The sequence below is a fragment of the Ctenocephalides felis genome, unplaced genomic scaffold (assembly GCF_003426905.1).
Source record: "Ctenocephalides felis isolate EL2017-DRISC unplaced genomic scaffold, ASM342690v1 CF-g0.4_SCAFFOLD_00845, whole genome shotgun sequence".
Lineage (NCBI taxonomy): Eukaryota > Metazoa > Arthropoda > Insecta > Siphonaptera > Pulicidae > Ctenocephalides > Ctenocephalides felis.
This window is the reverse complement of record NW_020536999.1, coordinates 33,230,749-33,258,104: the sequence shown is the minus strand read 5'-3', so window position 1 is coordinate 33,258,104 and position 27,356 is coordinate 33,230,749. Positions and strand designations below refer to the sequence as shown.

General features: G+C 29.1%; 1 protein-coding gene across 1 annotated transcript; it reads left to right on the top strand.

The window, feature by feature from the left end:
- The first annotated feature begins 1,048 nt into the window (after positions 1 to 1,048).
- Positions 1,049 to 26,036, top strand: LOC113377287 (tripartite motif-containing protein 2-like). Its single transcript, XM_026617549.1, has 14 exons — positions 1,049 to 1,187; positions 15,426 to 15,661; positions 18,196 to 18,340; positions 18,804 to 19,028; positions 20,587 to 20,678; positions 20,783 to 20,906; positions 20,991 to 21,231; positions 23,975 to 24,176; positions 24,302 to 24,350; positions 24,425 to 24,665; positions 24,737 to 24,981; positions 25,074 to 25,212; positions 25,284 to 25,369; positions 25,579 to 26,036. Exons 2-14 carry the CDS (start codon positions 15,429 to 15,431, stop codon positions 25,729 to 25,731), a joined length of 2,175 nt encoding a protein of 724 aa, XP_026473334.1. The 5' UTR covers positions 1,049 to 1,187; positions 15,426 to 15,428; the 3' UTR covers positions 25,732 to 26,036.
- The last annotated feature ends 1,320 nt before the right edge of the window (positions 26,037 to 27,356 follow it).

The window sequence follows — 27,356 nt, the reverse complement described above, 5'->3', positions numbered from 1 at the left end:
ACCGATTTGAATAATTCAAAAAACATTCGATTCGTATTGATAAAGAGACGTGCTGATTAGTTTTTGACGAAGGCAGGTCTAACCGTTCCAAAGATACGGAACAAAAAGTGCCAAAAACGGTAACTCAGTTTTTAAGAGAACGGAGCGTCCAATTTTAATAATTCAAACATTTAACTTGTATTGACAAGATTGACAAGAAGAACTAATTAAATTTTTGGGAAGGCGGGTCTAGCGGTTATGGACTCTCAATAAAAATAAGTTAAAAAATGCCATTTGGCGGTCAAACATGTTTATTGGACATACGTACATCGAATTATCAGATATTTTATAGAGATTTTAATATAGTGTACATATTTTGTGCAAATTTTTTGAGTTCCGTACCAAGATTTTCAATTACGGTACGGAAAGTTCCAGCAATTTGCTTTAAGGCACGATGCCATGCACGCTACTAGTATTTTTTTTTATTATTTAACGTTTTGAGTAAAATAATGACCAGGGGTACTACTACAAGTTGTCATATGTAGCAATCGATTTTTGCATCGCCAGAGCGCAGGCCACAGGAGTTTGTTCGTGCGCTCAGTTTGTTTTGTTCTCAGCGTGCATGCTGTCGCTTGATTTCGACTCGTTAATAATAATTTCAACATTTAATATTATACAAATAAAGTGCAAAATGTAGAATAAAATTAAAAATTGTTTAATGTACTTAAGATTATAAATTAAAAAATATCCCCATTTGTCAAATATTTAAAGTGATGTGAGAAAAATATTTCAGCGTTAAGATCTGATGGGAATTTTATTCCCATGTATTCGTATTATGCATAAAAAATGTTTTTGTTAACTAGATATTATTCTGGTTATATGAGAACTTTGTGAAAATAAAGTTAACTGTGAAGTATAAAAGTGAGGTTACATTTAGAAAAGACTTATACAGAACATTTAATAATTTATTTTTAACCGTTTTTTAACTAATTCATCTTTTCATAATCTGACTCAATTTCATATTGTTTATGATATTTGTTATTTAGTGCACTTTTCTCTTCGGTGCATTATTAAAATAAGTTTTTATTGACAATCACATAGTCATTACATGTTATAGTTATTAATTTAATAGTAATATTGCCATTAAATTCGATTTTATGAATTAGAAGACCACTGTAATGGACAAAAATATTTATAAATGATTCCAGGTAGGCATTATTTAAAAACGATAATATCGATTTAATTGCAATAAACAAATAGCATGATCATTATACGTATTATACTTTGACTTAATTGATATTCTTGTTATAAATTTTAATGCTCTTTTTGTGAAATAACATTTTCCATATCTATAAGAATAATATGATTTATTTATAGTTTTGTCATATTATTTTATAGTAAAGTAATATGGCATTAAGCACTTTGCTTTATTATTCATGTTTTATATTTAAATACTTGTTTTTTTCATCACAATCACCAGTTAAGGATATTTTTCGTCTTTCTTATAGAACACTACAAAATGTTTCCACAAAGTGTAGAAACATATATATCTTGATATCTAAAATTTCTGTTTTTTTTATTTTCGACAAATTGACTGATATTTTTATAGAATATGTATGTATATATATATATGCATATGTATATATATATATATATATATATATATATATATATGCATATAAGAAGTAATAATTGAAAATTAACCAACGATTTTTACCATGTTTATTTCCTGAACATGAACATATTATATCTAACAAGTTCTAACACGTGAGTTGCTCATTTTCTGTTTTTCTATACCTAAGTTTGAATGTTTCTGAAATAAGAAAACTGTATCTTTCGTTCTTGACGTTATCATTCTGTGAAATAAAGCAAGTTTATCCTGGCAGACGAAAAAAACGTTTTCCTTATCTTTTTCGAAATATTACCTGTGTTAATGGACTAAGGACGTATGAAAGTCTCCAAAACTTTCTGATGCCCACCACCCCGAATGAATCATACCGTGTCATAGTTTCTATGAATCTTATCATAAAATGTTTTCTTTTTGGCATTATACCGTCATTTAGCCACATACATTATTTTATATCCTTTTTCTATCCAATATTTTTCATTATCTTAATTTTTACGAATTCTTCTTTCTTCTAAATCCATCTTCTTCTTTCTTCTACTTACTTCTAATTCTGCAGAAGTTTTACATTCTACTAAAGTTTCATACTTCCTCCATATATTCATACTCTATATACGAAGGTATACAATTACAGGTACATTGTCATATAATAATTTGCTATTACAATTCTATATTTTTTAGAACGTACGAGGAATCTAACCAACGATTCTGGCGTGTGAGTCGGACACGCTACTGACTGAGCTATGTCCGTCACAAAAGTCATTTAAAAAAAAAAAAAATAATTTTCATTTGGCCTTGCTTACTCTGAGCATTTAGCCACCTACAACATTTTTATTTATTCACATTCTATACCAATTTTGTAATTTTTTTCGATTACAAAAATGAAGTGTTTTTTAGTTGAACTTCTCTAAGTAAATGAAAGTGAATCCGCAAATTATCCGTTTCATTGAAGTGCTCTTTGGTAAGCCACATTTTTTGTTTTTTTGGTCTGACATTAACACAAACAAAGCGGATGGTTTTCAAACTCGTGAACAGGCAAATTATAACTGCCCATGTGAAAAACAATGATTTTCTAAATAATCTATTAAAAATTTATTCCGCAAACACATTGCGAACGCAAGGCGAACTGAGAATTGCAATCGTTTAAAATCAAACGGAAGACCAGTCGGAATCATTGGTATGTCACCAAATCGCCAGCAATTTTTGATTGAATGGTGAAATTCAGTGCGTGTACATCATTATTCTTTGCGGCAAGAATTGCTCGTTGACTTAACCAAGCATAATTCTGATAATTCTCACTAATGCCATTACTCGAATTTTTAATTACGGTGCGTGAAGTTCCAGCAGTTTGCATTAAGGCACGATGCCATGCATAACTAATTTAAGCATAGCTATAAACCTTGCGGAGCCCGAGACCATTCCAACGAATGCAAAATTGTCGAAATCGGTTTGTGCGTTCTGGAGTTATATCGTCAGGAAGAAAAACCCGACTTATTTTTATATATATGTAGATATATTAATAGTGAGGTAATTAATAATTATCATTAATCCTTTATTTTTGACCTCTGAGATTATCATTTAATGTGGCTATATTTAAACTCCATATTTTGCTTATACTTAGATGTACAAATAGAACATCTACAAATGGTCACATAGATTTCTATGATTCATTACCGCGTATTGCTACGTTTAATCCTGCTTTGATATGGTTGCTGATTAAGCAATTTAACCCACTTTCAAATTCTATATTTCCTTCATTTTTAGAGCACTTAGTCATAAAAATCAATATTATAACTACCGCAACCTTAGTGGATTCACAAACCCAGTTGCAATTTATCATATGTTATCCTGTCGTGGGCGTCGTTTATGGCATAATTATTTTTATCTCAATGGGACATCAATAAGTTAAGTTCGTAATGCTCCAGTGACTATTTATTTATCTGCACCAGAAATACATTGACCTATTTTAATAGAGCGCTCGACGACTGGAGCTAATAATGTGCAGAGCTGCATCTACTTTGTTAGTATGTCGTAAAATGACTTCAAACCAATTAGGTATGAAGAGACATGCGTGGCATATTGATTCGAAATTTAAACAAATACATGTGCCATGTGCCTGTTTGAAGGAAATTGCAAGTAGAATAGAGAAGAATACTAATTATGCCTCAGAGAAAATTACAAAGTGGAATATACAAGCCATGGAGTTGCTTTTATGAAATATCTTTTATTGCATCAATTTATTAGTTTTATCCTTGCTGAAATTACTGGCAAGGGTTCGATAAGTTCGTTATGATTAAGAAAAATCGAGTACAGTTGGGCGATTCATGGTGAACTGTAAATAAATATATGTTGTAACTTTATTCAATTACTAAAACTAATAACACTTGGAATGATTATAAGTATTCAAACATAATTATAAGATCGACAGAGATCATAGTTTAGTTTTTACTGGTCAATGAAATAGGTCAGATTTTGATTGCATACAATGTTGTAGACTTGCTTAAACATGACGAATTTTCGAATAAATAAAATAATATTAATTAACTTCGCATAGGGTAAGTTATTGTAATGGGCCGAACATCGAAATTGAAATTTTTTACATTTCTCGACGTTTTGAAGGTTTCTGAACATTTTGGCATACCTCAGAAAAATGGATGTGTGTGTGTGTGTTTCGGGCGCACGGATCAACCGATTTGAATAGTTCAAAAAACATTCGATTCCTATTGATAGGGAGATGAGCTGATTAGTTTTTGGCAAAGGCAGGTCCAGCAGTTACGGAGATAAAGAGCAAAGAGTGCAGAAAATATAAATCGAGTTTTTGAGAGAAGGGAGCATCCGATTTGAATCATATAAAAAACATTCAATTAGTAATGTTTGGGAGAAGTGTGTTTTTCGCAAAGGCAGGCCCAGCCATTTCGAAGATACGCAGCTAAATGTGCAAAAAATCGACGTTTTTGAGAGAACTAAGCGTCCGATTTAAATGATTCAAAGAACTTTCTGCTTGTCTTAACAAAATAATCGATTTTGGCAAAATAATTTTTTTGTTTCAACTTTTTTTTGTATATCGAAAATAATTCAGATTTTATTTTTAATTCTGTCTATAGTTCTAATATACTTTAAACAAATAATTTCAACTTTGCAATTCTTTATATAATTCTTATAAATATTAGACAATGTTACAATATTTATAATAATCTATTTGAAAACATTCAGTATTCCTCGAACATTTCGTTACGGTACGGGAAGTTCCAGCAATTTGCCTTAAGGCACGATGCCATACACTCCACTAGTTTCTTCTCTAAATTACTGGGAACTGATTTTACCAACAAAGGGAAAAAGTGTGAATGTAAAATTTCAAAACCAGTAATGCATGATTGCATGCTATTTTATCTTGATTTTAAAATATTGGTACTATTTAATCATTTTTCTCTGAATTACATGAAATGGATTTTGTCTATATCTGGAAAAAAGTATGATTACAAAATTTTAAATACAATAATGTTTTGTCATACTTTTCTATACTTTTTGATATTTTCATGCTTTGAGTAAAAGTAAACCTTACTCACTCACAAGGGGAACTCTTCTGGGGTTTTGAAGAAACTTTACATGGTGATAGAGTTTGATAGTCAAATCGAACCTCATAAAATTTAATAGACCTTAATTATTTTTTATAATTATACCACTTCTCATAGGCCTATAATATTTTATGCGGCTTGGTTTGACTATCAACTCTATCACTATGCAAAGTCATCAAAATCCCAGAAGAGTAAAACTGAGGTTCCCTTGTCAGATAATTGTTCTCAAGAATTTTATTAGTAATCTTGAATAAATGTACGGAATTGCTTATAATACCACAGTCGAATATTCAATGATTGCAATACTTCATGAGCTATTTGTTTTTGTTGCGAAATTTTGTCTTAACAACTCTCTGAACTTCGGCACTATTGCACATCCTTTATAGATAGATGTTTAAGTTTTTATCAAATGGCAAACATCCGGCAACTTTGCTACAGTGGTGTTTAGGTATGTCTATAAATATTTTAAAGTTTAAATAATAAATTATTCTTAATATGAAATACGGCTTGTATACATGTAAACGAACATTCAATCACGGCTGCTGTTCATTGAGTTATTATCAAACGCATAATTGATATTTATTGCTTCAATGAAGTAGGCAAGTATAGTAATTTCAAAGTCTGACTAGCTATATTTAGATATTATTGGTGAATAATATTGTTTAAATTTCGAGATCAGAGTTCAGGTTTAAATTTATATTTTGTTTTCCAAAAGTCTTTTAACTACATTTTAGGATGAATGCAATCTACACGTGACCAAAGTTATTAAACGAACAGACCCGTGTAGCAGACCTCACAAACAAAAACCATTTTGGCTTTACCAACGTGAACAAATGTTTGTTTAATGCGTTTATTTGCTCTCCGTAACCATACGGAAACGCACTGCTATTTTCTCTTGCCTTCAAAGTTCCATCTGCTTAACCTACTAAATTTTCACTAAATTAAAATGACTAACTATAATATGATTGAATACAAGTTTTAGCAATTAAATCTTGATATTATGGCTTAAAATAGACAACATATACGTTGAGTATTATTGGCTACCATATGCGCTAAGAATAACTGATAATTAAATGAATTAGTTAATTAATAAAAACTGATTGATATATCATATTTATTTAAAACAAGATATTGATAAGCTTCATTTTTTACACATTTATAGAGCTACGTAATCAAACCTATCTAGTAATATATTTGTTAAATTATACAGAGTTTGAAGGTTTTTATAGTTGACGTTTAGAAAATCAATTTGTAAAATACGTATATATTATAAAATTAACAATACGTGGAAGTTATCTAGATATAATTTAAACCATAGATACCCAAACTTATTTGTGTCGTAGACCCCTTTCCATGCTTTTTGTTTTGGGAGCCTATACTGACCCAATTTTTTGTGAATTTCCAACTGTGCTGACAATAAGTCAGTTTTATTTTAAGTTATAGTAAGTACTGACTATAACTTAAAATAAAACACATACTAGTCCATCCATTTGTTAATTGAATTTAAAATAACAAAATATAATAAGCAATAAGCAAATGTATTTAATGGGCTGGATGATTCTGATGCATAAATATTAAATATTATTAACATATGGTTGAGCTTAGCTCACATTTCGTGAACCTCGATATGTTTTCTGGTCATATAGAACCTTGGGGGTAGATAGTGGGCTTTTGAGGGTTTATACAACAATCACTTTGGCAGTGGCGGATCCAGGGGGTGGACCACGGTGGTCATGACCCCCCTCCCCCTCTGAGCTTATCTTAAGACTTAGATAGAACACTAATTCAGCAACAAAATTACTTCATAGTGATTTTATTTAAGTATTTTGTTACCAAACACATTTTATAACTTCAATATCTAACTTATTATAGACGAACGGTGGAGTCAAAGACTCCAAAAATTTAAGGGTTTTCTAATCGTATTGCGAATATATGTTCTATACATAACTTAATTATGTGACCCTCCCCCCCCTGGCGCCAGTGCACTTTGGTTTATTATTACTATTAGACTATTACTATAGTATTATTATTGATTTAGATTTCAAATACATGTCTAATAGAACTTGCAAAATAATATGTTAATGTTTGTTTGTTTTAATTGTGTTTTTGTGATATAATTATATTGCTATAATAGCTATATTTTTTGGTTATATGCAATAAAGTCAACAAGAAATTGTCTATCAACTCTAGCTTTCTAGGTTGAGATATGAATATTTTTTCATGATCTTTGCAGATACAAAATTTTAGTATCGGGACATGATAATTAATGAAAATAGGACATTTTAAGAATTAACAATTTTTGGAATAAAACTGCGTTTTATTAAGTTAGGAAGCTGGGTAACATATAATGTGATTGAAAATGAAAATCAAGAGTATTCTGGAAGAAAATATTTTCAGATAATTTAAAAAAGTCGTTGCACTCAAAATTCTGGCATCTGTAGAATATTTAACAACTTTAGAACATTAATAAAACAGTTTCCTTCATCGGCTAGTTTTGATCAAAGTAGATGCATGTGATTCACGACCGGAACCAATCAAGTATGCAATATGCCATATGCCATAAATAACTCTTTGAACTTTTGAAAGATTTAACACCGTTATATCAAATAGCGCCGTTACACAATGTATATGATATTTAAATTAGTACCTTAACAATGACAGTCCGGAATTACAAAAGCACAAATCTTTGCGAACATTTATGTCACGCGATGATGCAATGGAGTACAACAAATAAAATAAAAGACGCCGTTGAGCCGAAGAGATAGTATGTAATGATATGTGCGTATTGTACCGATTTCGAACATTAGTAAAAGATCCAGTAGGAAAAGAATCAGTTTTAAACACATAGTGCAGTTTTTTAATGTATTGATAAAACCAGCTTATTTGCTATAGCACATCTCTAGAATAGATAGTTGGGAATAATAGTTTTCTGAACGACTTTCACTTTTTAATCATATATTCAAATTGTAATAGTAATTAGTAAAATAGTAATAGGAAGTCATGAGCTACTTTGTGTGCTTGGGAGTAGGAGTATTTAAAAATTTTCAAGTAAACCGCCATTTTTTTAAAATGCAAGGCCTTGAATTTTCATTGTTGGGACGATAACTTAAAATGTATAGCAGTTGTTTTTAGTTCAATCATTATAGTAAGGCGACCATACGTCTTGGTTTCGCCGGGACAGTCCTGGATTTCCAGCTTGTGTCCTGGGTTTTTTGAAAAACAATATTTGTTCGGACGCCTTTTCGTTTTATTATACTGGCTATGAAGGTGTCAAACTTCAAGGCATTAAGCTTTACACGGAATGGTTGCTACCCCTGGTAGAGGGGGTAGCGGAGTGGTTTAATTGAACTAGTCGTACACTTTTAAAAGTAAAGTCCGCTTAACAACATGTAAATAACCAATAAAAATAAATATATCTTCTTTCATTATAACTTAGTAACAAATCAGTGATTGTAATTAGAACTGCAACAAATACATAAAATACAAACAAATCAGTGTTGAATAGTGTCCACAGCTACAAGGGTTAAATTATAACCCAACAACCTGAATTATCAAAGGAGAGTTTTAACAAATTCTATAACTACGTAATATAAGTACAATATTTGTTGCAATTTATATCTTCTGTCCCCAGGTTTTCGAAAAGTATAGGTCTAAATTGAATCTTCGCTCTTACTTGATAATAAAATTACAACTACCCATCAAATATCTGAAAATGTTATGTACATCCAGTATGGTTATATGAAAAAGAAGGATTAAAATATCCTCTCACATTCATAATTTTGAACTTATATTTTAAATTTTACGAAAATTAACATAAATTATGAAAATGAACTTATTGACTGCCTGGAATACCTAAATGCTAATCATTTTTAAATAATGAAGAAAATTGAACAAAATTTTATAATAAGTTTGAAAGCTGACGGATTTTTATTGCATTCTTAAATAGTGTTTGTTATTTTAAAATCATATTAAATTTTTTAGTATATTACCCCTTTACCCCCCCCCCCGTTCCGAATTAGCATAACTAAAAATTACCGTCCTGATTTTGACTTGAAAAAATTTAGTCACCTTATGTATTATAAATATATAATGTTTGCTATAAATCGAATTAAAAAAAAAACAGTTGAATCCATTATATAGTTTAGTTTTGATGAAGACAAAATGCTTAATAAAAAAGGTTAAAAATGTATGTGATGATTTATTTGATTGGATTATTCTTATTCTTCTTATGGTCAGTTGCGTTCAATGTGGGTTTTGCTGATTTGATTACATTTTTTTTAATAAAGGTGCTTCTAGTACAGGCCTATGCAATAAGGATATTGTCAAAATTGCAGTTAATTGGCGATTTAGCATTTTTGGTATCACCAGAAGTTGAAGATCAAAGAAAAGTCAAATCACCTTGAAAAAACTTGACAAAAAAGAATCTGAAGATATGCAATCAATGAGTTCAAAAGCGTATTCTATTGATATCTCTCTTATAATTTTTGACTCTCTATAGTCTACCAACTTAGGATTTAATCAACAATTTAAGTTAAATGAAAATTTCAAAAATAATGCATACAAGTTTGGAATCCTACATCAGGTGTTAGAATGAAATCTGTAGTAGGTCATAAAAGAATATCTATTTAAATGATTAATAAAATATATCTCAGCTCCTTCTTAATATTATAACATCGGTATAACTTTCAAGTTTACGATTATGACAACTAGCTCTGCCAGTTTGTTGCATCGTGTCTACTTTCTATCATACTCTTTTTCGAGTACGAAATAAAAAAAAAAATTAGTGACTTATGTCACATCTTTTTTAGTATTATGGTATTTACATACTGGGTCAAATGAAAGAAATTCACCTATTTAATAAATTCTTATGCAACTTGTAAAAATATACTTTCCGTGTTCTTGTTTTGGTTGTCATAAAAAGATTGCCGTGATTAATTGATTGGTCTGTTTGTTGAATTTTAATTTTGACCTTGTTTCTTTGAGAAGGTGTTATTTAATTAATTATTTATTATACAATATCTACGGTAAAACAACACGTGCGTAGAATTAATCATGTGACATAGTTTGAGGATATTTTGAAATGATTGATTTGATTGTAAACTATTAACTAATATCTTTATTTTCTGTCGTATACTTAACATTATTGCATGTTTTTTATTTCTGATTTTTCATTTTCACATTCAGATTTCAAATTCAGATATAAAATTTTTCTTGAACCAAAAACATATTTATCTTATCAATGATTTAAGTTCTAAATATTTATTGGATTTAATATTAAGGTAAATAATGCCTTACAATGCTTATTACTCTACAGATGTTCTAGCTGCAAATAGTTCTGGTCAATATGCGAAAGGCTAAACTGACCATATATGTTTCATTATACTAACATAGAATATAAATTCTCGCTATTATACTAAACAATAGAATTCTTGTATTGTTGCATAAGCTTATTTAAATGATATTAACGATGGCGTTTACCTTCAATTCAATAATAAAAGTATTAGTACTACATTGATTAGTATCTACTAATTGCTTTACGGAAAATTTTGAATAGATTTTATTTTGCTAGTTTTTATCGATACTATTATAAGCTACAAAAACACTGCAATATAACAGGTAAATATAACTTCATTGACTCATTGTGCTTAATTTTAATTACAAATATTGTAATTATATATAGCATTTAATGAAATATTATTCTCTTTAGCATCGATTTATTTTCTCTAAGACCTCTTGGCATTCAAATTTGTGGGTAATTAGTATTATACACAATTGTACTAAAAGGGACACGAACATGAGCATGTTTAGTTTCATTATTAAATAAACGCCGTTATCAACAAACAGATAAAATTTCCATGAATTTGAAATTATTATATTACATTTATTTAAATCGATTTAATCGCACGCAAAGAAAATATATTTAATATCTATTCGAGTCTATTCAGTAGATAAATATTGTGCAACAAGAAATGCATTAACCTGATTGAAGTCTGATTTCTCTGATTATTAAAAGTGAAATTACTTCACAATATATGCAGCGATATTAGGAACACATACGTACATTTGAGATAGATACTATTTTTTTATTATTTAATATAGCTATAGATCATGAATATTTGTTTTCTTATCTCAAGGGTATTATTTAAGCTTACACATCGGAAGCTACATCGGAAGTTAAGGGCATAAAAATGATTGCCAGATCATTATATTTATTCTACTTTTATCTTATATATCAAGGGATTTATGTTTTTTTAAGAATTAATATACAATACATGAATTATATGATATTTTTTTGTCAAAATTAACAAATAAGTGCTATCCAACGCGATTCTTTTTTTGGCAGTTTTCTGTACTACCTACAGATCCATGCATCATTTTTTGCAAAACAGTTTATATTAGCGAAAATTTTAGCAAAATGATATTTAAATATTTAACACTTGTTAAGTTATTTTTATTAAACTTTAATCCTCATTTTATTTGAAGATTTTTTTAGGAAATATTAAACATGTTGTTCGGATTATCCTAAAAATTGTTTCGATAGAACGTATGCAACTCTAATAATAAATATCAAATTAGTTATCTTTTGCACTATTTCACTGATTTTACTAAAGTCTGATTTTCATAGGTTTTATTATATTTCTTATTTTATTAGGATTTAGCTCAATTCTTAAATCGTGTTATGCGAACCCGCGCTTTAAAAGTACCATGTTATGAGGGGGATGGTCACAATTCTTAAACCGTGTTAGAGCGAATCCGTGTTATAGAAGTACCGTGTTATGCGGGGGGTTACATGTATTATAACATTTTTACGTGGGCATGGCTTTGATTTATTACATTACATATTTTAAAGTAACAAACATCTGTTTGATTTAATATTGTGAAGGAGTTAATACTTAAAAACAAGGTAGAATTTAACCTTTTCGCTGAGTTTTGAGTTCTAGTTCACTAGATACTATATAAATGCGGTTTTATTTCTAGGTGCAAAATTGTAAAATGTGTATGATATCAAGTTTAATTTTATCGATTTTTGCACGTATTACCTTCATTTACATACATTAAATAGTTACATATTATTGCGATTGCATTTTCACTACTCTATTTCTTCACAGTTATTAAACTAGACTAGACCTTCATACAAATGTGTCGTGAAATCAAAGTTGGTGGCAATTTGCAGTAATAGCCCCGTCAACTATTAATGTCGATATTCGTGCAACTAAATTTGCAGGCAATTTTAAACAAACTTTTTATATATAGTGAGCAGAAATAAATCTGTTACGATGGAAGAATACATAGAATCGCCCAGGACATGTGTATAGGTATCGTGCAAGTGTAAAATATTAAAATCAGAAAGAAGTAATATATTGCATACCGATGCACGCCATGTATTGTTTTATAATGTATTCTTTTATATCGTACATTGAACTCTGACTACTTTGTCAAAGTTTAGCATTCTCGGACCTTCGTAAACCATTAAAGTTCAGGTTTATATAGATTCTTAGAAGCAATACGTTATATAGGTATATATTTACATGATTTTCTAAAAAGTCTAAGAAATATTTACAAAACCTAGAAACATGTACGTTGTATAAATATTATTGTCTGCGAATATATTAACACTAAGCAAAGATCTTAGTTTTCATAAGTAATATAAGAAACAATAACACAACTACAGGAACTCCTATCTTTATATGCACACATATATTGCATATATTGCAGTTACACCGTGAGATTCACATACGTGTTAATTTCCCAGTAAAAAGATACTCTAATTGCAATATTATCAAGTCTAGTTTGCTTTAAATTATAACTTCTTAACTTTAATATGATAATACTGTCAGTATTCTGACTATATAAATCGACTTGATGTTAACTATTGGAATCGACTGAAAAATCTAGACAAAATTTCTAACGTCTCAAATTTTATATTAGTAATATTAATTTTAATCATAAATATACCATTTTTTATAAATGCACCTTGTTTAATAATTAATTATTACCGTTGTCGTTCTTATTTGTGGATGCAGTGATGGTTGCTTATTATTGCTATGTTAGGTCTGATATATTTAAAAATATTTCAATTAAATATTTATCAAGTCGAGAAGCAGATACGATGCATAAATATTATTGTCTGCATTTGCGTTCATAGTTTTCATAAATAGTTACCATATAAAGTGATACATGCTTTAACATACGTGTTGATAGACACGTTGGTTCTAATTTTCCAGTAAAATAAAGTAATTCTAATAACAAGAGTGCATGCATACGCCGTTCTTGAAATGAACTATATAAATATTTACTCAGTGTCTTATATGCTTCAAAACTTTTCATTCAGGTTTATGTTTGATTAACTCATTTAACAGAATTTCTATATATATATATATATATATATATATATATATATATATATATATATATAACATTTGTAATTTTTTGTATTTTTATTAATTGCATTTTAAAATAGCAGCATTTTAATCTTTTTATTTTATGTTTCTATAATATTTTAAGTAATCAGTTCAGAAATAACCTTTAAATTGATTATATCCATTTACATTTATATTATTTATATTCCGTTGTCTATAAATTGTATCATTTTCAATCTGATTTCTGTCACAGTTTATTATTTAATTGTCTACAAATGACGTCATTCATATGATTAATTCAATCAGACAGTGTTTACAAAGGCAATTCTTGGGAATAATTATTCATAACAATAAACGAAAATAACTCAAATTAATTAAGTGATTATATTATAATTTTTGCATGTCTGGAATGTCGGTATTCCAAAAATGATATATAATGTTATTAGTAAAACGATAAAGAAACATCAATAATGGATTGTATTTATGGAATTAATTTTTGTATTAGTTATTTCACTATTTTAATATTTTCTCTGGACTTTTTTTTTAGTTATTTATAAAATTAAAAGAACGATTATCTTGAAATTTATAGACATTGTTTTTTTTGAATATAAGGGAGACTGGGTACGGTTGTGCCAGGGTACGGTAGTGACAGTCGTTATAAAAGCTAAACTATACTGATTTTATGTAAGGTCCAATGAGACAAAATGAAAAATGATTGTTTGAACAAGTTTTTCGGATGTGAACGGTTGTGCCACTGGCCCTTTATTTGTATGATCTGATTTTATGACTCGTATTTAAGGACAGTATTTTAGTATTTCCACGTAGACCAATGTTCAAATTACCATTTAATTTACTTTGCTCCCAGCTAACTGGTAAATTACCAAATTTATGGTCGATAAAAAAAAGTGGCATAACCGTACCCGGTCTCCCCTACTGTTTTTTTATAGGAACAGTATTACAGACAGCACACTAACATTGATGTAGTTTATTAATCGTTCATTCGTATAAGAATTTTGAATTAAAATAAAAATTGATTTGACATCATTCAGAGGTCCCGGGTTAGATACTCACTTCGAGCAGCCTGTGACAACGATTTTTATTCAAAAATGTAGATAGCAATATGTTGCCAAGCGAAAATAGTCCTCCGGCATTGTTGCACTAATAAAATATTCGCCCTAGTACATAAATTTTTATACTAATATATCGTACAAAGATGTGGCAACTGATTGGGTTGCCATCTGCCAAGCAGACTAATATTAAGTCAAAAATTAGCACAACAGCTTATGTAGGGCTCGCCCGTAGGTAAGCGGTTAAGAGCGACGGAACCTGATTCAGAGGTCCCGGGTTCGATACACACTTCGAGCAGCCTTTGTCAGACAGCAGTGACAACGATTTTCACTTGGAAATATAGATAGCAATATGTTTCCAAGTGAAAAAAGCCTTCACCCGGCGTTGCTGCACCAATAAAAAAGTCAGCCCTATTAGATTAATTCTAATAACAAAAATCATCAAATATGGATGGTTTAACCATTGGGTAACCATCTAAAAAATATGAAGTAAGGGGAAGTTTCACCCCAACAGCTCATAGGACGTAAGGTTCTGATTGCTGTTAAAAATATAATAAAAAAAATAAAAAACGGCTTATGTAACTATTAGATTCTGATTGCTATTCAAAAATAAAGAAAAAAGTTAAATACATTCAATAACGTATAAATAAGTTAAGGAATCAAATAAATTTTTAGGGCAATAAGATGATTAACACACCTGCTATGCTTCCACAATAATTGTTAATGTGTAAATGATTCATAGATAAACAATTATAATTAAATGAAATGATTAAAATCATTGAGTAATATTTTCTCTTATCTCCTTAATTTTTTTTTCTAGAAAATGGTCCCAGCCAGTAGCATGTCGTCTTCGACAATGACAGTATCGACTTTGGTCGAAACCGTGTCTCTGAATTACGAGGATTTCAACGAAAGCTTCTTGACATGCGGCACCTGTCTTTGCGTTTACGACGGCAGCGAACACACGCCGAAACTTCTGCCTTGTTCGCACACCGTCTGCCTGCATTGCCTCACACGCATAGCAGCCTCGCATATTAGAGATAATAACACTTTCAGGTAACTTATAAATATTCATTGCGGGTTAATTGGTTCTTACTCGTTTGACGGTTATGAGAAGATGAATTCCCATTGCTAATTGTAAAATTTAAAAATCATTTCGCTGAATTTACTTACAATTATACCTAAAATTTGAAGTCACTTAAGGGGGTATTCTACTGTAAAGGCATGAATAATATTTTTACTATCGTTTTTTTTATCATTTGTTTATTGATATTTCATTATTACATAAAAAAAAATATTAAAAAAAAAATTAAAATTCACAAAGTTATGAGCAGTCAAAGTGGGGGCTCAAAAAAAAAGAGGGTGTCCTGGCGTGCATGATTCCAACCCTCTTGGTAATCCGAAACATAAAAAATATATGGATTCTTAATTATAATAGATGCCGCTATCGCATGACCCTTGGATAAGTTAAAAAAAAAAAATTGTTTGAATGGCGGCAGTTTGAAAAAAAAATTTTTTTTTTCATGTTATTTTAACAATTCTGAATTTTTTAAAAATACTAAATGAAAAGTTATAGTTTTGGGCAAGGTCCATGCGATAAAGTGATGTATAGAGAAGATCCTCTCGAAATTTGAAGTAAGTCCGTTCATTAGAACTCGAGATATCCTTACCGCCAGCTCGAAAAAAGTAGTTCCGAGAAAAACGCGTTCAAAGTTTTGAGACTCGGTCGGACCCGAACCGAGGCCACGTCACTAAAACGGCTATAACTCAGGAAATAATAGTAATTTTGAAAAATCCTTTTAATGACACATTTTTGAATAACTAAACTTTGAAAATATGAAAAAAAAATTTTTTCGATTTTTTCAGAATTCTACAGTAGAATACCCCCTTAATGTATTTTCTCTATCTATGCTAAATACTATTAACCACGTTCATACAAATTCGCAATTTTCAAATTTCAAATTCAATTTTCACGTTTAAAATATTTTAATTACATACTTTTTGGTGAGGGTCACTATAATTAATCAGATATTAAGCGAACTGTAAATTATAAATATTTCATCACCATAAACTGAGATATGTGAATAAAACCACTCTTTAATTAATGATATATATTGATCTTCACTCTACAATCTTCTCCTCTTGTTACTTTTGCAAGACTCTCAGTTATTATGATTAAAACCACTTTTAATTACTATTATTTTTTTAAAGTAATTCTCAGTAATTTTCATTATTTCACTTCTGGATATGTCTATCCTCTTTGCACTAATAAATTGGTAATTTTCTATAAAAATCTAAAAATTGGAATAATGTGAAACCGAAATGTTATAGTTAGCTTTGCGATTTTACTTCTTGTACCGATATTAAGTTGAAATAACGTACTTTGTATGCAGTTTATATTTATCAAGTGAATAGGATAACGTTTATATTTTTCAAATAGTATATAGACAGTTCATCGTGAAAGTATATTTCTAACAAAATAATAAAAATATTTTATTATATTATTTATATAGGTAAACATATTATTATAGCATTTTTATGTTATTATTTTATGAATATAGATAAACACATACTATTTATATAGATATTATTATACTATATAATTTAGGTTTTTTAGGTGAAACCGACTCAGTATTTAACTTATTATTACTTTTATTTAACAATACTTTTGAATCTATTTGTTCTTTGCGTCAATATCAATTAAAATTTTTCATATGCTCTGCCATCCTCAAGTGAATAGAATAATTAGTTTTTTTTATATAATTATGTAATTATCAATAAAATATTGTGAATATTATATTGCATGGGAAAACAACTATTGAGTTGTTTTTTCAACATGCCCCTTTAGTATGCAATGGCCCTTTACGGTCGACAATAGTAAATTCTACAAATTTATTAAATGCCTTTATCTGGACAGTTGTAAATATAAGAGAGAATAAAAAAAAGTTTTCTTATATGACAGTTTGTCCAACACGAAGATATTTTTTTAATAAAAGTATCACAACATATTGTCATAATTTTCACATATAGGTAAACATATTATTATAGTATTCTAGTAGTATTTAAGTTTTTTTTTAGGTTTCTCGAACATATCTAAAACACAAGACCAAAATTATTCTTTCATTTTGTTTTGTTATACACATTGTCCAATTTCTCTAAAAAAATGAAAATTTGAATAATGTACATAGACTTTATAATACTATGTATTATGATAAAGCAAAACCAGCGCGATAGTTAACTTTGTTTTATTTAAATAGTCATTGCTTTTTGCGTCATTATCAAGTTTAAATCTCATATTTTATCGAAGTGACGCCTTAAAACGAACAGACTCACATTTTAATATTTTAATTTTATATATAAAAAAAATTATTCATCATGAAAGTATCGTTAATGAAAATATGGATTTTTTTTATAATATTTATATATGTAGGTGACTAAGTTACAGAGTTCTATTTAGGTTTCATGAAAGATTTTACAAGTTTTGTCTCTATAACGCAAGACCAGAATTATTATTTTTTATTATAAAACTATTCTTTTATACAAAATTATATATTATGTATAAATATGGGAGTGTGTTTGACTCAATCCAGATGTCCAATATGCCGAGAATTGATCACGATTCCTCGCGGAGGGGTTGCCGCTTTGCCCCCATCATTTCTTGTGAACCAGCTGCTAGATTTGATGTCCAGACAACGAAGAGAAGTCGTGCCAAAATGCTCAGTTCATCTTAACCAGGTGTGTAAAATAATTTATTATTGAAATGGGAATATTTTATTTAACCGCAGGTATTTTATTTCATTGATATTTTCTTAATAAAGTACATCCGGTGATAATATATGTATAATTAAAAAATTATTGGCTGCAGCATCTCATAGCATTATTATATAATTGAAGAACAGAAATGTGAATGACATTTACTCACGTTTTCCATTGTTTCTATTGTTTACTGTTATTTAGTAATTATACTTAATTTAATATTGCGGATATATAATAGGCAGTGCATAGAATAATTATTATAAAAGTCATAAATGGTAAATGCTAATGAATATTTACAAATTATTATTAATACACCGCCAGCGATCTGCGACCCTAAGTATAAAATGATTACTCGTAAAGTAGCTTCTGAGAAATTATATCCATGTTATTAAATACACAATCATTTGATTTTTAATTATAAAACATTTATTTTTATTTATAGGAATTATTATTCTGCGAAAGTTGCGATGCTGTCTTTTGTTCCCTATGCACTGGTGGCACCCACAGTTCAACTCCTAGTCCGGCCCATAGGGGCTCTTATGCGAATCCTAATACAAATCTTAGTAATGCATCGACTTCTTGCGAACATACAGTGATTCCATTCTCGATTGCCATCAAAAGAATGTCTGAAATACTTCTATACAAAGCCAATGAATGCATAGCTAAGGTAAAAATTTATAAAATAATCATATATTTTTATCTAATAATTTAAAACTTATGTTTTGATTTAATACATAATTTATTTTAAATCATAATTTAATGAAGAATTAAATCATTTAATTAAATTTAAGCTCTTGATTAAAATATATTGGTTAATATTAGGTTGGAAATATCTCCCTTCCGCTTTTTTGCTCTTGGTTTATAATACAAAAAGGCGGAAGGGAGATATTTGACAACTTAATATATTGGTTGATTTTGGTACTACTAATATCAGTTCGCATTATCATAATTTTATCATAATATATAATTCCAGTAAATGGAAATATACAGTTTTTAACTTTTTCGGCAGTGTTTAATATATAAATATCTGATTACGATTTCTTGTCTGCCTGCAAATATTATAGAAATCTATGATATATCAAAGATAAAGCAAATACTATTTATATTAACATTAATAAATTATTTATATGCGTTCTATATATTTAAATTTAATTCCAAAATTGTATGCTTTATAATAAATAGATGAACGTTATCATAACGGTGTATATTTCAATTTTTATTAATATTATTAAAAATAAAACATTTTATTGTCTTAAAATAATATTCTAAAATTACCGATTCGAAACTCAAAATAAATATTTACACCAAATTTCGCCGGCTACATGCCAAGAACTGTGTGCCTCTAATGTGACCAAATTTATTTTGCATGCCGTTGCTGTTTTGTATAATAAAATTTTTAAAAATAACGCGTACTTATAAATGAAATTAAATTTATGCCTCTGGCTGTGTATGCTTTAAATGTGTTGTTTTGTTTTATACTTATATTCCAGTTCTTATCTTTGGCATAAAGATTAAATTTATATGTTAGACTAATATTTTCTTATCGTGATACTAAGTAAACACCTGTACAAGTGTTTAGGAATTACCTTTATTGCATTATTGTTTATTTGAACGCTGTATTTTTCTTGCTGTTATATTCGAGATCGTTTAAATTGGAACCAACGTTGCATGATTTTATATGAACTTATTTCGCTCTTGTTTCATCTAGTAAAGAGCTATGGGTATTATATGTAAATTAGTAGACTTGCGTTTAGTTTAATTTTTACTTTTTATTTTACTTTAGTTTAATCTGATTTATAATGTATTAATTAAATCAAAATTAAAACTTCAATTGGATGCATATTTATCAGATAATTTCATACAGATTTTTCTGATATATTTAACTCATATTTGAAAATGTTTCGTTTTTTAAATTAAAAAAGAGTGATTCAGTTATTATATTTCTTGAATTGAAGAAAGCAATATATGAAGTTGATTATATTGCAACGAGGTCAGCACTTCAAAAGCAAATATACAGGAATCCATATAAGTAATTTGGTTTTATTCCACTCTTGTCTGGAACATTATTAGTTTAACCGCATATTAGACCTATCAAGTTCAAATCAATACTAAGAAACAAAGAGGTCTATAACCTCGAGTAAAATTGCACGATTCCTTACGAATGCAAAGGAAAAAGATAAACGATTCTCAAATATTCAAAAATTTAATTCTCAAAATTTATTTAGCTTACCAGTGCACAAGAATCCGTTACTTTAGAACTGCAAAGATTGGATTCGTCAACTGAAAAATGTTTAGAGGCTGTTAATACCACGTTCAGGCAAGTCAACTAAAAATACTAAATAGCACATTATTGTTTATATTAAAAATCTAAATTTTGAAAAAATATTATTTCATAAAATCTATACAAAAATATTATTTCAGTGAACTAGCGGAGTTAGTAGAATTTAGAAAACAACAAATGTTAACTGCAGTTTCTACAGCAGCTATGGCAAAAAAGAAGGTTTTACAGGAACAACACGCGCTTATAGAAACCGAAAAATCTAAGGTAAAATGAGATATTCAGATATTTTTACAGAAAAATAATGTACATTTTTTATAATATATTCCGTGAATGTATATCCTTATATAGGTGGAACAAGAGTGTGAAGGCTTACAGTACCAAGTGGAAGTCCGAAGTATTACACAACGCATTAGCAGTTTGGGCGAAAAACTGGATAGTGCTTGTATTTTGGGTGATCCTCGCGAAAACGCCTTCTTGACATGTGATTTTAGACATAATGATAGCGTTGATACTGTTACCAATTCTTTGCAAAGTATTGGACGTGTGCGAACAAGTACAACTTTTCCTAGTCTTTGTACTGCAGTGTTAGGTAAGATTAATTGCCTGTTAAATTTTGCCAATTTGAGAGTGAGAATATGTATTCCGTATGTCATTTGTATGAATATGATCTATAGCAGGCATCGGCAACCTACGGCACGCGTGCCAGGCTTGGCACGCGATGGGGTTCTGAATGGCACTCTATAAAGTAATCAGGAAAATCGCAAATATTGAGTGATTTTTAAATAAGAAAAAATGTTTAATTATAATTATTTTTCTAATGTAGCTCGCTAATGTAATTCAACCTACGCTGAAGTACTTAAAGATGAATTTTCCAGAAGGTGCAAAGACTTTGAAACTTATGTGCCTATATTTTCCACATATCTCTGTGAACAAATTTTTTCTCACTTGAAACATATTTTGAGTTCACAAAGAAATCGTTTAACAACTAAACATTCAGTATCTTGTGTGAAATTGAAAGTTACAAATTATACCCCGGATATTGAAATGTTAAGGAAAAATGTGCAGGCACATTTAAATCTGTCGCATTAAAATTGTTTAGTTTATATTCAGTGGCAGATTAAGCTTTCTGCCGCCCTAGGCCCTATCTGATCAGGCGCCCCTTTTAATAGGCAATTTTTTACTTTTTTAATTAAACTATAATTTTATTCTAAATTACTTAAATACAACATTTAACTCTGCGTAAAGTACTCGTAAGTTATAGTAATCGCAAAAGATCGAAAATGAAAATTTTTGCATATTTTTACGTTTCAGACATTTCTAAACATTTTGGCATATATTAAAAAAAATTGATGTGTGTGTATGTATGTATGTTTCATTCTCATAGATAGGAAAGTTCTGATTAGTTTTTCGCTAAGATAGGTTTGGACAGCCGTTTGGAAAATATAGAACAAAAGTGCAAAAATTGCAATTCAGTTTTTGAAAGAACTGAGAGGCTGGTTTCCGAATAATTAAAAAATAATTTACTTGTACTAAAGGAATGAATAATTACCTAAATTTTTTGGGAAGGTAGGTTTAACGGTCGACCAAGCTTTTTTTGTAATTAGTAAAAGAGAGAAAAATTCGTCAAAGTTTTAGCACATAATTTTAAGTCGATTTTAAAAATTCAAAAACCATGCGAAAAATCTTGGTTGGAAATCGTATTTATTAGTTTTTGGTAAAAACCTGCCGGACTGATTAGGTTTGCGGGACGATCAGACGAGCCGGTTGTTTGAAATTAGCATAAAAAAGCAAAATTATTACGTTTTTTGGAATAAAGCCAGAAACCGATTTTTAAAATTGAAAAAAGATTTCTGAAAGATATCAATTAGGAGTCAAAATATTTGACAATTTTAAAAATTCATCAAAGTTTGATAAAACTTCATAGTCAAAATTTTTGTTAAAAGGCGCTTTTGTGATGTGATAAATCAAAATTTAATTTTCAAAAACGCCTGAACTTTCACAAATTAAAGAGACATTGGACTAAACTCGATAAATAGAACCGAGATATTCAAAAATTTTGAATTTTTTTTTAAAATTCTAAAATAATTCGATCATTTGAAAATTTTAGATATTTTAATTTTCTCAAAATTTTGATACCAGTGGACTTGCCTTTTCGGAAAACTAATCATTTCTTCATATCACTAAAATACCACGAACAAAATATTTTTTTGAGTCATTCCAATCGAATGATCTGTACTCTCAAAACCTTCATGACCACTTTTGCACCTTCTGCGCTCTGTATCTCCAAAAATGTTAAACCTGCCTGCATAAACAGTACGCCTCTCAGTCAAAGCCAAGCGAATATTTTTTGAATCATGCATGGCGAAGAAGTAAACTTTGAAAATTAAAAATCTTGGTACGGAATGATTCAAAATAATGAAGACAAAATTTGTAATAATTAATAATTTTTTTATAAAAAATCTAATAATTTGATGTCAATGATCATTTTTTATCACCGAATGACACCTTTTTGGATCACCAAAAACGCTGACCATGCTCTCGCAAAATTTTCGATAGTTCTTATTTCGTCATACAAGTAAAAAGTGTCTTGAATTATTCAAATCGGACGCTTCGTGTTTGAAAAATTGAATTAGCATTTTTTTAACTCTTTGCTCCCTATCCGAAACTGTCTTTGCAAAAAACTAATCAGCACGTCTTCCCGTATGCCAATTGGCAAAAAATTGTAACCGCATAAACACATGCATACATCCATTTTTTCTAAGGCATCTCAAAATGTTTAGGAGAACTTGAAGCGTATAGATATATAAACAATTTTATTTACGATTTTTTAGGATTATTATAAGTAGAAGTTGATAATATGATACATCAAGAAAATATCAATGCGGCACCCACGAATAATAAATTTGATTAGAAAACGCATTACGTTCTATTTCATTGAAAATGATCTCTGAATTCACAAAAAAAATTTCAGGATCTATCCTTAAAATGAATTGTCGTGTCATTTCATCGAGTTTAAAATTTTTACATTTTGAAAAATTTGCCGCCCCCTAAATTATGCCGCCCTAGGCCCGGGTCTCACGGGCATTTGGGGTAGTCGGGCACTGTTTATATTAGAGATTCATGTTGTTTGTTAATAAATATGTTTAAAAGATAAATTTGGTTATAATTCTTCTCCCCTAGAACCTAACTATATATTTCAAAATTAGGGCGGCACTCTAAAACACATTGGTAGAGTGGCTTGGCACACTACAGTTAAAAGCTTGCCGACCCCTGATCTATAGAATGTTAGTTGTTTGATAATTATGAACTCTATTTATTTCAATTTTTTTCAGATATGGCAGAAGTTGTCAAGGGTTTGATGTGCTCAGTTACTTTAAGAACTGTGGACTATCATGGCGAGAACCGAGTTACAGGTGGTGATCCTGTGTGTGCAGTTTTTAGTCCTTGTGATAACGAAATTCAGTCACAATCTCAAAGTCAAAACAACGAAGGCGATCCTTGTGAAGTGTTTGACAATGATGATGGAACTTATAAGTAAGTAAAAGAGATAGGCCAAAACTTAGATATATTTTGAAATTTAATATTCCATTCTCCGACTATTTATTTGAAGACTCGCATTTATTTACTGTCACTGTTTATTTACAAGAATTATTTTGTAGAATACGTTTTCGACCCACTCATTCTGGTCAACATTCAGTTAGAATAACGGTAAGTTAATTTGGTTATCAAGTCTCCTTCAAACTGCCAAATTTAGATCGATCTAATGCCATATTTTATTTAAGGTATTTGATCGTCCCATTAGAGATTATCCACTTATATTTACAACGACAGAACACAATAATCCATTACGAGTTTGGGGCCATCATGGAAATGGTAAAGACGGAATGTCCCAACCGGTTGCCGTGGTGGTAATGGCTAATGAAACATCAGATGATGATTATATATATGTAGTGGATAGTGGAAATTCACGAATCGTTGTATTTACAAGAGATTTAGAGTTTGTAAAACATCTTAATAATGAAGGTAATTGATATTATAATTATAATCGAGTACCAATATGCAATTCAAATACCAATATATGTTTATTAATGAAGGTTTGGAAGGCCGCAGCTGTACCGGAATTGCTTGTCACAATGAAGATTTAGTTCTAGTGAATTGGCGTACAAAAAATATAACAATTATTGATACTGAAGGGGAAACTAAATTGAAATTTACTCATGAATCCCTGGCGGAACCGACGTGCCTAGCTGTTGATCCTCATTATGGCCATATACTTGTCGCTGATAATAGAAAAAAACTAATATTTGTGTTTGACGAAGAGGGAAAATTGTTATTTGAAGTAATGCTTTTACTTATTTTAATGATCATAAGCTATTATTAAGTTTGCTAAAAATGTATATAACCTACATATTGAATCTTCTTAATCTATAGGTTGGTACGAAAGAATCGTTTAATTTAATATCTGCCATAGCAATTGGGCCAAATAGTGAAATAGTTGTGGCAGATAGCAAAATTCTAGTCTTTAGTTCTAAAGGAAATTTAATTCGAAAAATATGTGCTGATGATAAAGGTATTTATTGCTGATATATAAACAATTAACCGTATTTATATTGCTTCTCATAATATTTTATTTATATAAAGCTAAGGGGCATTATGGTGGTTTGACTATTGATTCAGAAGGCAGAATTATTGCCGCTCACACTGAGAAAGGACGAAATGTTATTCAGGTAATTCAGTTGAATTTATCACAGAAGTTAATTCATAGTCATATATTTATTATGATTGATTTCTGTGAATTTATGGTATATTTGATTTTTTTATTACTGTGGTTATCAAATACTATCTCACTTCTGTGATCAGAAATTTTCAGAATATTATTATATTTTTTAAGCTCTAGTATATCATGAATAATTTATTTGAATTATCCATATTTTAGATTTTTTCATTACAAGATGGAACTTTGCTATCTACAATTGATTCGAATGAGCATAAACTGAAAAGACCTAGTGGACTAGCTACAACTTGTGATCATCACTTAATTGCGGTTGATTTAGGTCATGATTGCTTGAAGAAGTACAGATACTGGTAATTTTGATATAAAAAGATATTTGCGTATTGAGAGTTTAATATGAGAAAATGCGTCAAAAATGAAGATGTATATTTTACATTACATTTAAAAAATCACAACTAATTTATTTAGGTAGATGTAGCCAGGATTCGAAAAAAGTTGCTATATGTAGTTGTTAAACAACTTTATCAAATTTGATTTAACTTTGCATTAGTTGAAAAGGGTGAAATTGAACTGAAATATATTTTAGTCATGAGACCAACATGAACAAGCGTAATATTGAGTACTGTATATTGCATGAATTAGTGGTATGTAAAATACTATCACGGAGAAAATCGTTAATTTTAATCATAATTGAATTCATGAAAAGCATGGAATATTATCTTAATATACCAGTAGTATATGAGTGAAATTATTTTGATTCAACTTGTATTTTATTATTATTATTATTATTATTATTATATATATATATATATATATATATATACATATATATATATAATATTATATACAAACACATACATGTATACATTTTTATCATATTTCATCACTATCTATCTTTCTCACAAATCAATATAGTCAATATCAGTCAAGATAGTACAATATGAAATTTTTAATACATATTTTCTTATAAGTCACAATCAATAATTGACGTAGAGGCAAAGTACTTTGCACATAATACATAATAATACATGAAACATTTACTTAAATATATTATAAATAAGTAGTTATAAAAATACAGATTAAATTTATATTTACTGAAATCACAAGTTATTAGCGGCATTTAAGTAATATGAACCTAGTAGAAACAAATCTGTAAAACGAGTTTAAATAATATATCAATATTTCTCGATTTAGATAAAATTTAATTGCACTACCTTATATATATTTACCGCTCCTGTTCTTTTTCTCAGGTCATTAGTTATTGCTTGTTATAATAAAAATAATTAATGAAACAATAAGAATTAAATAAGCTCTGCATTTAACTAATATGGTTAAGCTTGATATTAAGAATGATATATTTATGATATTGAATACTATCAAATTAGAATATCAATATTTTAGAAAGCATTAATAGTAATCTCTAGAAGATCTGGTTTTCAATACTCCAACTTGAATTTTTTGAAATCAATAAATATATCTTATTGAAATTATTTATTTGATCTGTATATATCTACATTGTAAACATGACTGTAATTCTTTTGGTCAACAATGTTTAATTATTTATTTATAGTGTTATCAAAATTTATATTTGATGGTATCGAATTTTCTCAATCTCAACACCATAATTTATTATATTAATATACTTATGAATTGTGAATTAGGAATAATGAATTATTTATTTTATACTTTATGAATAAAGTTGCGTAAAATTAATATTATTTTGTAAAACAATATATTTATCAGTTATTGTGTGATATTAAGATTGTATATATTTTCAGACAAAGTAACAAATCGTATACATAGTGCATTTGAAGAGATTTTTTATTGGTTTGAACTTAATTTTTGGTTTTTAAATGCTAGACCTGAAAAAATGTGTTTATGATTGCATTTACTTTGTCTGAAATGCAGATTGGATGTTGAAACATCTATGGGAAACGTATTGCCAAATTGGAACTTCCGTTGTTTATTTTATTTTGTATTAT

Coding starts and splice junctions, on each gene's coding strand:
- LOC113377287 (XM_026617549.1), top strand. CDS start 15,429: ATGGTCCCAGCCAGTAGCATGTCGTCTTCGACAATGACAGTATCGACT. Junction 24,351..24,424: donor AACATTCAGTTAGAATAACG/GTAAGTTAATTT, acceptor ATTTTATTTAAG/GTATTTGATCGTCCCATTAG. Junction 25,370..25,578: donor AAGGACGAAATGTTATTCAG/GTAATTCAGTTG, acceptor TCCATATTTTAG/ATTTTTTCATTACAAGATGG.